At 46.5% G+C, this 13014-nt stretch overlaps 1 protein-coding gene across 1 annotated transcript in view; it reads left to right on the plus strand.

The window, feature by feature from the left end:
- Positions 1-9625: 9625 nt before the first annotated feature.
- LOC103179756 (protein FAM107B) overlaps positions 9626-13014 on the plus strand; it is a 64852-nt gene continuing 61463 nt past the window's right edge. The window contains exon 1 of the mRNA XM_007895152.2: positions 9626-9753. Within this exon, the coding sequence (XP_007893343.1) occupies positions 9730-9753 (24 nt within the window). The 5' untranslated portion in view covers positions 9626-9729. The remainder of the gene's footprint in view (positions 9754-13014) is intronic.

The raw sequence follows: 13014 nt of genomic DNA on the forward strand, positions 1-13014 counted from the left end.
TAAAATGAAGGACACCAATGCGCTTGTCTGAGGTGAGGTCCTTCAGAAGAGATGTTAAATCCACATCCGAGCTGTCCAGGTGGGCGTTAAACATCCAGTGAAACTATTCATAACGTGAAGGGCGTTTCTCTCAGTGTCCTGGCTAACAATCCCTCAGATAAAATTGATCATTTATTTCATGGCTATTTGTGGGGTATTAAAATACTGGAAATCCATGTAGCTCAGGAACATGTCTAATCAGACTACTGCAGTGGGCTGACTCACTTCCAATATTCTGATACCAAACATGTCAACTTGCAGCTCCAAGGAAATTCTGTTTACCTCCCCCTCAACAAGAATAGAAAATACAGAAAGTCATTCTTACATAATGAAAAGTAAGTGGATTTTGAAAGCTGCATCCTTGAAGGTTAAATTCATATAGTTGCTACAGAAACCAGCCAGTGCTCTGACCTTGAATTATAATTAATTTGATTTTTATCAACAAAATCTGTATACTTTTATATAATGAAAGTAATCTGCCTTTGCAAACCTGGTGCTAAACAATACTTTACACTAAGACAATACTTTACACCCAGTATGGCATACTGACATCCTCTAGTAGATTTAATTGCTTTTCTTATAAAGTCACAGCATTTCACAGCAGGGAAGACCTCTCCATAGTTCATTGTACCTGCACTGCTATTAACTTCCCCAGTGGAGCTATCTCCTTTTTTCCCCATTTCCTGATTTTTTTTTCCCCTACACACCTTGCAAATACACAATCACTACACTTTAGAGCAATTCCCTGTGAAGCACTTTGAGAGCTTTGACATTTCTAGGTGTTGTTTCAAATGCTAGAATTATTATTATGAATGTAAATTTTCCTGAAGTACTTTTCCATTTCTCTTCCAATGCTGAAATAGATGTGGCTACAAGAGCCTATTGTGTGCGGTCAGACATTTTATGGCATGACATGATGGTGAGACATGTTATTTCATTGCAAACCAGTTAACACTGGTAACACACAAATGGGCTTCCAATTGTGCAATGGTCATTATAACCTGATTGTATATAATAATCTTTGAATGTGATTATAGCGCCTTATCACATCTTCGAGACATCTCATAGCGCTTCACAGAATATACTGTAAAGTGAATTGTATATTTTGTGGGCAAAACGCGGCAGCCAATTGCACACAGCAGTGTCCCACAAGCAGTTGCGGATTGAGTGACCAATTTATTATTACTATTTATTTATTATTTATTATATACACACAATGAAAACTGCCTTTTGCTTCATGTTGCTCAGGTTAGTGCACATTCTGATCTGTCGTGGTACTGTGGAGATTGCGAGACATTATGTTGACAGCAGCTGGGAGACTGGATTGGGCACAGTGCCACTTCACCAACTCTTTGGAGTTGATTTTGCTTTTGACCAATGGGTGCCCGCAACATAGAAACACTTCACCGTGGTTAAGAGTATCCAAACCAGACTGAGAGTTCCGCAAGTGCATGGGAATTTCCATTTGTCCAGTATGGAGTCCGTGCTCTCCCTCACTCTCTAAACAGGGCTCTGTCATTGATCACCAGGAGCAAGTAACAAAGACCTCAAAGTGGCAACCAGAAAAATGTTTCTTGAGGCCTCTTCCTTTGACAGATCTAGTTTCTCTGGGTCTCAGCACGAAAATCTGACTGATCCAATCAGCTGCCATATTATTTTCTAAAATGCCTTAGGTTCCCCCGGAGGTTGGCACAAGTGTCTAGTTGATGTGACTGCCTTTTTTTTGCAAGCTGGTAATACTGTTTTTGCTCTTTGCAACAGCGTTCCAGAATATTCCCTGTTGTACATAGTCGGTCATTTACAACGAGAATTGATCTGCCAATTTATTGGTATCTGCTATGTTCTGCAAATGGTTTCTCCTCCTGCCCCCGCCCGGTCACCTGCGGGGCACCCCAGGGCTCCATCCTTGGCCCTCTTCTTTTCCTTATTTATATGCTCCCTCTGGGCGATGTCATCCGCAGACACAGAGCAAACTTCCACATGCAGATGACACACAAATCTACTTTGCCTCCTGCAGCATAGACTCCAGGTCCATTGATGTTCAAATGCAGCTGAAACCCTCATGCATGCGTTTGTCACCTCCCTCCTGGATTACTCAAACGCACTCCTCACTGGTCTCCCCAGCTCCACTATTCAACAAATCCAGCTCATTCAGAACTCTGCTGCCCGCATATTTACCCGAACCAAACTCCATACCCACATCTCACCAGTTCTGGCCAGGCTCCACTGGGTCCCCATCACCAAACGGATAGACTTCAAGATTCTCACACTTGTGTTCATATCCATTCACTTTATGGCACCTCCCTACCTCCCCGACCTCGTCACTCCCCAATCCACCAACGCTCCGCCAACTGACTACTCCACTGGCACTGGCCTCCTGTTTGTCCTTCACGCCCTCTGCTCTACCATTGGCATTGCACTTTCAGCCACTACACTCTGAAGCTCTGGAATACTCTCCCTCAATCCCTCCGCCTTGTCCTCTCCCCTTTTTCAAGTTCCGCCTGAAAACCTTCCTTTTCGACCGTGCTTACGGTTACCTCCTCCCACCCACCCCCCAACTTGGAGTGAGGCTCCAACATTGGTAAGTGCTCTGAGATACTATCCCGCGTGGAGATGCTATATAAATACAAGTTGTTGTTCTGTTTCTCAGGATGTTGGTAGGGCAGGAATGGAGGATGTTCAATTTAGAAAAGCCAATTCAACTCCTCCAGATGAAACTGAAATGAAGCATTAAAACAATATAGAAGGGAAAAGAGCATCCACAGCAATGGGACCTGTCATAATTCTACCTCAATAAATGAGGAATGTTCAGTTGAAAGTTTAAGATTCTGTGGTGCTATTCGAAAATTAAAACAAGTTTTTCCCAGTATCCTGGCCAGCAAACCTCCCGATAATAAAAAAAAAATTAAAAAAAATTGGTCATTCAATTCATGGTTGTTTGTGGGGCATTGTTGTGTGCAAAATTGGTTGCTGCATTGACCTACACATATAGTCACTGCACTTTACACTGTACTGTTAAGTGTTTTGAGATATTTTGATGTGGCAATATATCAAATGCAAGGATTATTATTATAATATTGCAAGTGGTTTATTGCCTGATTTTTTTTTATGGAGAAACTACTAAGGCTGAGGATCACAGTGCAAGGCACGACCAAGCTGAAGTGAATCAATGGATCATGTGGAGCATAAACACCAGCATAGACGAGTTGAGTCGAACGGCCTGTTTCTGTGCGGTATAATTCTAATATATTAATGTATTCTAATACTGCTTTGGGATCTTTAATGTCCACTTGAATGGGCAGATGGGATCGTGAGTTATCTTTTACCTAAAAGACAGCACCTTTGACAATGGAACACACCCCCAGCACTGCATTTGAGTGTCACAAGGAGTGGCCCACGGGGCCATTAAGAAGTCACCTCCTGAACATTCGGACGAGTCTTGGTAAGTCCATGTTTGATCAATAATGTTTTTTCAGTTTTTTTCTTGCTTACATACTTCTTGATTTATAACATTGATTTTGTTGGCCGACCATAAAGGAGTCCGATGCCCCAAACGGCACCCTGATCCAACCCTGGGCCTGAGGCCCACCTGCCCGAGCCACGGGGAGCCATCGTGGGATTCGCCTCCGCGGCCATCGCTGACTCTCCTGCTCAACAGCCAACCTGAGCCCGGCTGCTGTGTGACATAACATCCGCCCGCCACCTTTGAATCTCTCAGCCTGGACTGACTGGGACTATAACATTGTTCCCTCTCCCCATGATGACTCTCACCAGTGGGCTAACCGTGCCTCACTGACCCCCCCCCATCCCCGCCACTTGCGTTTAGTCTCGGTGTGTGCGTTTTGGCTGCCGCCCTGACCTGAGCTGCTTCCCCGCAATGCTCTGCCCTCACTTACTCCCGCTCGGTCCTCCTCAACCACCGCCCTCTCCAACTCCTATCCCTGCTCGACCGTCCCACAGCCTCCCTCTGCTCCAGCCTGCGAATCCTCCGTTGGGCCCACCGTGGGAGTCGTCGCTGACTGTCCAACAGCAGCCACTCTGACTGCTCTAGCTACTCTCACCGCAAAGGCTCACCAGTCCCCAACAGCAGGGACCAACCTCTCCTCCCTGATCCACATCCCTACTCTCCCTGTCAGTGACCCCTCCCCTGCCTCACCTACCACTTTCCGCCACCAACTGTCCCCTCTGCATCAGTCTACAAAATGTCAGTTCCCTCTCCAACAAAACACACACCATCCAAGATCTCATCGTCGATGAACACATCGATGTTCTTGCCATCACTGAAACCTGGATCACTCCAGGTGACACCTTCCCCATGCTGGAGGCCACACCAGCCAGCTATACCTTCCATCACACCCTACGACCTTACTGCCATGGTGGTAGTGTGGCTCTCATCTCCCAGTCCCCGCTCGGCCTATCCCCTTACTCCTCTGAAACTTTCCCCTCCTTTGAGCACCTTACCCTTTATCACCGCTCCAACCTTTCCTTCAAAATTCTCCTGATCTACCGGCCCCCCCAGCCCTTCCCCACCTTCATCCTTGACATCTCCATCCTCCTATCTTTCCACTGTCTTTGCTCTGAATGCCTCCTCATCTTTGGTGATTTCAACCTTCACTTGACCCCCCTCCTGCTCTACCTCTACTGATATTTCCTGACTTATCTCCTCCCTCAATCTCTCCCTCCACATCCACTCTGCCACCCATGTCCGTGGTCATCCCCTCGACCTGGTGATCAATGAGGGCCTGAGCATCTCTGTCCTCACCAGCATCGACAAAGGATCTCGGACCATCATTTAATCTCCCTTAACTCCTCAATCCCTCTCCCCACCACCATCCAACCCACCTCCATCTCATACTGCCCTTGGAAAAAAATCTCCCTCCCTCTCGGCTGCCTTGTAATCATCAGAACTCCTTCCCTTCTGGGCGCCCTCCTGCAATGACCTATCCACCTCGGTCACTCTCCTCCACAGCTCCCTCTCCTCCACTCTCGATTCCCTCGCTCCCCTCTCTTCCCGAACTATCTCCTACTCACAAAATCACCTTGGTACACCAGCCACCTCCGCTCCCTTAAAGCACAGGCGTGTTCCGCTGAGCTCACCTGGCTTACATCAAACCTAACTGTCCATCGGCAGATCTGGCTGGACCATGTCAAATCCTACTGCTCCGCTCTCGCCTCCACTACATCGTCGTTCTATTCCAAGACAATCTTGGAGGCTAAGGACAACCCCAGGCTCCTCTTCTCCATCACGAACCAGCTCCTCCACCTTCCTTCTCACTCCTTGCCCATCCTCACCTCAAAGGCCAACTGCGAGGAGATGCTGGACTTCCTCAAATCCAAAGTCAAGGGAGTCCGCTCAGCTGCCTCTGCCACTGCATCTACTACCCCCCTCCCCATCTCCTCCCACCCCAGCCCCTACCCATCCCTCCCTCCACACCTTTGAACCTGTCTCCCCCTCCTCTCTCATCACCACCATAACCCGTTTGAAACCCACCAGCTGTTCCCTCGACCCCATCTCTACCCCTCCTTACCTCCCAACTCCACCTCCTTGACCCTCTACTCACTGACATCGTCAACCTTTCTCTGTCCTCTGGTACTGTTCCCACCCCTATGAAAACCGCTGTCATCACTACTATCCTTAAAAAACCCTCCCTGGACCCTTCTCTGCTCCCTAACTACCGCCCCATCTCCAACTTCCCTTTCCTCTCCAAGGTCCTGGAACGAGTTGTTGCTTCGCTCCTTCCTCTCCCGCCACTCCCTTCTCGAACCCCTTCAATCGGGTTTCAGCACCACCCACAGCACAGAAACAGCCCTGGTCAAAGTGACAAATGACATTCTGTCCATCTGCGACCAGGGCTCCCTCTGCCTCCTCGTTCTCCTTGATCTCTCTGCTGCTTTCAACACTGTTGACCACTCCTCATCCACCGCCTCTCCTCTCACCTCAACTTCCACGGTGCTGTCCTTGACTGGTTCAGATCGTACTTCTCACACTGCCTGCACTTCATCTCCTCAAACATCTCTAATAAAAACATCTCCTCCTCTAACCCCCGGACCATCTCGTGCAGTGTTCCTCAGGTCTCTGTCCTTGGTTCCCTCCTCTTCAATATCTATATGCTCCCTCTTGGTGACATCATATGCAAACATGGAGTCAACTTCCAGATGTATGCAGATGAAACCCAGCTCTACCTCTTTGCCTCCACCCTTGTCAGACATCAAGTCCTGGATCAGAGCTAACTTTCTTCATTTGAATGTCAACAAGACTGAGGCCCTCCTGATTAGCACCTCAGGTGCTGACAGCATCACCATCCAAGGTTGTACACTCCACCTTGTTAAGTCAATCCGGAACCTTGGTGTCTTGTTTGATCCTCAACTATCCTTTCTACCCCACATCTGCGCCATGACCTGCTCTGCCTTCCCCACCTGCCCAACATCGCCCGGCTCCGCCACTGTCTCACACCTTCATACATGCTTTCATTCCATTGAGGATTGACTATGCAAACTCATTGCTTGTCGGCCTCCCCAACTCCTCCCTCCACAGGCTGCAGATCATCCAGAACTCTGCAGCCCGTGTCTTCTCCCGCACTAAGCTCCGTGACCCTATTACCCCCCATCCTTGCCCAACTCCACTGGTTTCCCATCACACAGAGGATAACGTTCCAAATCCTGGTCTTCGCCTTCAAAGCACTCCATGGTCTTGCTCCCCCCTACATCTCCGACCTCCTAACCTCCGACTATCCTGTTCGCTCCCTCTGCTCAGCAGGTTCCGGCCTGCTTCACGTCCCTCACCTTGCTTGCTCCATTATTGGCGGGCGGGCCTTCCGCCATTCTGCACCCACCCTCTGGCACTCTATCCGGCTGTCCCTCCGCCTCGCCCCTTCCCTCGCCACCTTCAAGACCCGACTTACGTTCCTCCTCTTCAACTGTGCTTTCAGTCTACCTGCTTCCCCCCCCAGCCCTCCACCCTCCCCCACCCCGACCCCCAGCTCGGGTCTGTAACTCTGTCTGTCCAGTGCCTTGGCACGTCTTCTCGACATGAAGGGTACTTTACAGATGTAATTTTGTTGTTGTTGTCTTGGCTGAACTTGAGTTTTAAAGAATTATAGGATTATTGAAGGGAAGATAAATATTTGGCATCCAGAAGGAACCTGAACTTTGTGGAAGCCACTTTGACAATGAATGAAATGCTGGAATTCTACTTGAGGTCAGAATGAAGCCAAGAATGTGGATAAATGAAGAAACATTAAGATATGCTATTGGTTAGATGTATATGGGACATGAAGAAATGGCTCCTTGAGGGAATAAAATGGAAAATTATCATTATTTCCATTAAAGGGCATGGAAGAGATCAAGGTTGAGTAATTCAACCTTTACTCCATGAGCAGAGTGGAGGTTCACACTGTGGTCTGAAGGAAGATGTTGGATACAGAATGGAGTAATCAATAACAGCAACAAAATTACATTTGTATTGCGCCTTTCATGTCAAGAGGAAGTCCCAAGGCTCTGGACAGTCAGTGTTTCGGACCCGAGCTGGGAGTCGGAATTGGGAAGGTGGAAGGCAGGCGGGGAAGGAGGGTCACCAAAGACATGGTCGAAGGTGAGGGTCTTGAGATGCGTCTTGAAAGAGGCAACAGAATACATAAGGTTGGATGATTGATATGCAGAAGGAAGAAATGCATGCAGAGAAAAGGACTGGAAGGGACTTTCAGCCCAGCAGTGAAACGCTATGTCGATGAAATAATACTACTTCTAACAATAATAATTCTTGCATTTGATAGATCACATCTTCGAGACGTCTCAAAGCGTTTCACAGAATAAACTACTGTAAAGTGAACTGACTGCATATTTTGTGGGCGAAACGCAGCAGCCAATTGCCACAGCAGTGTCCCACAAACAGTTGTGGATCGAGTGACCAATTTATTTTAAAAAAGAATTATTACCCCCGAAAAAGCAATCTACCAATCGACTACCAACTAGGTTCCTACTTACTGCTAGTTAAACAGAGGCGTGTGGAGTAAGGAAACTTGTTCAAAATTTCGCCCTGCCGGGAATTGAACTCAGGTTTCTTGCTTGTGAGGTGAGTGCCTCTTATTATTATTATAATAAAAATAATAACAATCCTTGCATTTGATATGTCTTCAACACGTCTCATAGCATTTCACAGAATATACTGTAAAGTGGAGCGACTGTGAAAGCGCGAATGTTTGTTTTAATACTTGCTCCCTCTGAGTAATGTAAATTTGAAAAAANCACATTAACAACATGTACTTATTTATAGCACCTTTCAATAGGATGAAAATCCAATCAGCGCTGTGGTGTGGCTGAAACTTTATTCTTGTGCTAAAATAAGCAAGTGGTGGATGTGAAGAAATGCTACCAGTTTTGAAGCATTTTATTCACAAAGTTAAGTGATAAAGATAAATGCAGGAGCGGATTGATTTAATTCTCATAAGAAACAGTTTGCTGCTATTTAAGCACTAGTTTTGAACAGTAACACCTGGTGCTGAACTTACTCCCTTGAATGGATGTGCAGCCGTTCAACTCCAAATTCACCATCTCTACTTTACAGACAAACTGTGTGAAGCGCTTTGAAACATTTCAATATGATAAGCAATGTATCAAGTTCAAGAATTATTATTGTTATTATTAATAAGAAATTTTACATTGCACTTTGGATTTGGGTATTTTAATTATATGGTTAAAAATTACACATTACAATTCTATTATTGCACTTGGTCATTCCTAACCCCTCAGATTAAAAATAAACCTGCAATTGTTTCCGTTGTAGCTTTAGAAAAGCTTGCACTTACTCCACCTTAAATTCTGCGATTCAAACTTTCAGACTGTGGCACTTATCCATTTAACAAAAAGCCCATTTGGAATAAAGCACAAGCGCTTTGCAGTTCACTTGTGTAAGTGGACTGTCTGAGACAACTGTTGATGGACTGGAAACTAAGAGGCTTTTGAGCTAAAGTTCAAGAACTGCCTGACTGCTCTGCCATTAGCTGTTGGCTTGCAGCACAGGCGCCCACACAGCAGCAGCAACTCTGTTATTTACTAGTGAACATGGATCCACAACAACTTGTAGTTTTACCAACAGGAGGAGCACCCAATGGATATGCAGGATGACACAGAGCATTAAAGTCCACCTTCTGTTTGGGGGAAAAAGACAAACATCCCACGGCTGTCACATTCTGTGCAAAAGCATCCATATGCTCTATACAGCATCACATTGTGTCATGAGCAATTAATGTAATCTTTACTGTCTACTAAAGCTTCACCAGGCACACAACAGCTTAGAGACGGTCTGTGGGCTTGAGAGTGAAATATTTGTCTGATGACTTGTTATGTATTTGCAGTGATTCCCCTCCCCCCACCAATCCTCCCTCCATCTTTTTTATTTTGCAAGTTGACTGAATTCTTCACATTTTATCTGGATGCTACTTTACAGGTCTTTAACATTCTGCTGATTAAGTAAAGCCAGTTCTGTGGAAGAAACTGGAGTTGTCAAGGTGCCAGGGCTGCGTGTTTTCACAGCTCCTGCTGGTTTGATGCAGTCTGCCTCCTCACAGATTGTGCAGAGCTCCACTTGCAGAAAGAGGACAGCACAGGGTGCCCACACTGAAAGAAAAAAGGGATATTGTTCTAGGGAACAGAAGCAGCAGTATCTAAAGAGGGGGGAGACGAACCAGAAGCATGGGAGCAGCACATGGGAAAAAGGTACTGAGCCTTTTATCCTCTAACTTAATTTAACACTTTGTACAATAGCAAAAGTTCAAGATTGATGCAACTGATTAAATCTTAAGAACCAAGTCTACATGCTACACACTGGAAGTAATTGCTTACAGCAAAGTTAAGTGGCACCTGCGAAATAGGGTCGTCGCAAATAAATATTTTAGAGCCTGAACGAAAACTCCAGTTGACTGAGTAACAATGGTTTTAGTGCATTCCTTTTGAATGTTGAAGCAACTTTGTGTACTTGTGAAATGGAGGCTTTTTAACGTTGATGTTTACTGCTCAATATCTTAATAACTGTTTGCAAATCTTGACAGCCTGGGATTTTGGAATGTTATGCTCAGCCTTTGGGAAATGGTAGAGTGTTTGGTCAGAGCAGGGATGATCTTACAGTGAATCTGTACCTGTAACTCTCGACTTGCCAGTGGAGGTCGGTATGCTGCTGATGTGTTATGTCAGGAGTTTCACATGTTCAGTTCATTTCCTTTCATGAGAGACAATATCTCTGAAGTGATCCTGTCTCCGCTGGATGACAGTGTGTTGTATACAGTTTTGAGGTTTGGAGACGCTATACTCAATCACCTTGAGTCATTCTCCTGATGTGAAAGGTCCTATATAAATGTAAATTGTATTGTATTCACTCACCCGCCCCATCATCAGCCTCCACTCTCTGGAACTCTATCCCAGAGTCCCTCCAATTTACTCCCTCATCTCGTTTAAAGTCCATCTCAAATTTCTCTTGGTCTTAGTCTTAAAAAGTAAAGCCATACAAAATTTTGGAAAATTCTTAAATGCAGTTTTAGGATGGAAGCCAGTTTTCTGCTGTACTTGGCTACCGTATTTAGCCACCAGGAATCTTCTCCCACTGCACTGCCAGAGTCTTCATTAGGCTACAATGTATGAAACTTTCTCAATACACAGAGGGTTAGAATGGGGGGGGGGGAGGATTAGGGGAGGAGGATGACCAAAGGCACGGTCGAAGAGGAGGGTCTTGAGACAGGTCTTGAAGGAGGCAAGGGAGGGGGCAAAGCAGAGGGACTGTGGGATGGAGTTCCAGAAGTTGAGGGAGAAAGGATGAAGTCCGCCCACCAATGGTGGGCAGGCAAAGCGGGGGACATGAAGCAGGCCAGAGTTTGCTGAGCGGAGGGAATGGTCACAGAGGTAGGGAGGAATAAGACCATGGAAGGTCTTGAAGGTGAGGACCAGGATCTTGAACTGTATACTCTGAGTAATGGGGAGCCAGTGGAATCGGGCGAAGATGGAGTTATAGGGTCGCGGAGCCTGGTGCGGGAGAGGACATGGGCTGCAGAGTTCTGATGATCAACAGCCTGTGGAGGGAGGAGTTGGTGAGGCTGACAAGCAGGGAGTTTGCGTAGTTGAGCCTGGATGTGATGAACGCATGGATGAGGGCCTTGGCAACCTGCAGTGGGATATAGTGGCGGAGCCGGGCAATGTTGCGGAGGTAGGGAAAGGTGGGGCAGGTCATGGTATGCATGTGGGGGATAAAGGACGGTTGAGGGTCAAACAGTTCACCGAGGTTCCGCATTGGCTCTATGAGGTTTAGTGTGCATCCATGAAGGGTGACACTGTCAAACCTCTCTGTCAACTGGAGAAGATCCTGAATGAAATGAGTCAGGAATCTCAGCCTAGTTTCTAATGGGCATGAATCTGCAGCACTAAACCAACCAGAAGTGATTATTTGAAAGAGGTTACAAGGGGAGCTGTTTTGGAAAGGGAAAGTTGGTACAACTCTATTATATAAAGAGGCTGTTCCTAGACTAGGTGAGGGTCGGTTTGGACTCGGACCCTCTTCACAAGATCACAAGATTGGTTTGGATGAAGATCTTATTGATTGTATACATTATTACTTGTTAGCTAGAAGAGAGTTAAAGATACTTTACTAACCCAACCAAAGAGGTCAGACGATTTGTACAAACCACTCAAGCTTTGGTCCTGTGGTTATTGAGGTAATCCAAATCCCATGATTTTTTTTGCTGCCTTTAACCCTCTCGTGTAACGTGTCCATTATTCTATCAAAGGACACAAACATTGTGCTCTTACAAATTAAACAATAAAAAAAGTAAAAATAAGATTTTTTTTAAAAAAATCTAGGAATAATATGTTCCGGGATAAAATTGGTCACTCACTTCATTGCTGATTGTAGGACATTGCTGTGCACTAATTAGCTGCTATGTTTATCTCTAAGTGCCCTCACTGACTGTAGGCCCAATCACTGACTCTTATCGGTACCTTGGGGTCATGGTGGACACCAACTTCAGCCTGGGCACTGTCGTGAAGGACCATGCTGAGAAGGGACGAAGGTGACTCTGGTCATGCTCCTCCCTCTTCAAGGACAGCAAGGTTCCAATGCAGTTCAAGCTTGTGGCATACAAGACCTGTGGGCAAACAATCCTCCTTTATGGATCTGAGCTCCTGGGGATGCAGTGGAGAGGCTTCCTATGACTCACTCGCAAATTCCAGGATCAGGCAGTGAGGTGCATTTGTGGCAAACATGGGGAAATGGGTACAGGGAGGGAGGACTCTGGCCTACAGTGATTTGTTGCTAAGCACCCTGGAGGTGGCTTCACAGAGTCTATTTGCCAAGTCCCCTCACATGAGGAGCTGGATCGAGCAGCTGGTGCTGAGTAAACCTGTAAAGATCCTCCCAACACATTGGACTTGGACCTTGAGAACATCAAGATGGCTGGTATGTTAAGGTCCTCCCACCACGCTGAAGGCAGATGCCCGCCAGATAGCTGATAAGGAAACTCTGAGGCTTGGGGTAACAGCTGGCGGAAGGCATTATCTGGAGTCTGAGTTCATGAACACACATTTGTACGTCCAGTGCCTGGAATCCATATTGATTCCAAGAGAAGCAAGCAGCTGCTGCTTAAACTCTGCACTTCCAATTGGTGGAACCATCGCTCAATGGGAAGGGATGTGTGCCTGCGCTGCGGCTAGGAAGACAGTGGCAACGCTATCACCAATTTTGTGTGTTGCCCACCGGGAAGCTCTCAGGGAGTTTCTTGTACCTACCATCCACCTAGTGAGGCTCAAACCTACGTTTGTCAGGAGTCGAATGACCAACTAGTGCCTATCCTCCTTGGGGTGGAGATAAGCGGGGTCTCCTTGGAGCTGAATGGGCTCCAAGGTGACAATCCTGGCAATGTAATGTCGGAATCGAGCCAGCCCTCTGTGGCAGTCTCATTAGTCGAGTCCCTGAGCCAGGCAGGTACGCAGTATTCC

The sequence above is a fragment of the Callorhinchus milii genome, unplaced genomic scaffold, assembly GCF_018977255.1.
Source record: "Callorhinchus milii isolate IMCB2004 unplaced genomic scaffold, IMCB_Cmil_1.0 Scaffold12, whole genome shotgun sequence".
NCBI classification, from domain to species: domain Eukaryota; kingdom Metazoa; phylum Chordata; class Chondrichthyes; order Chimaeriformes; family Callorhinchidae; genus Callorhinchus; species Callorhinchus milii.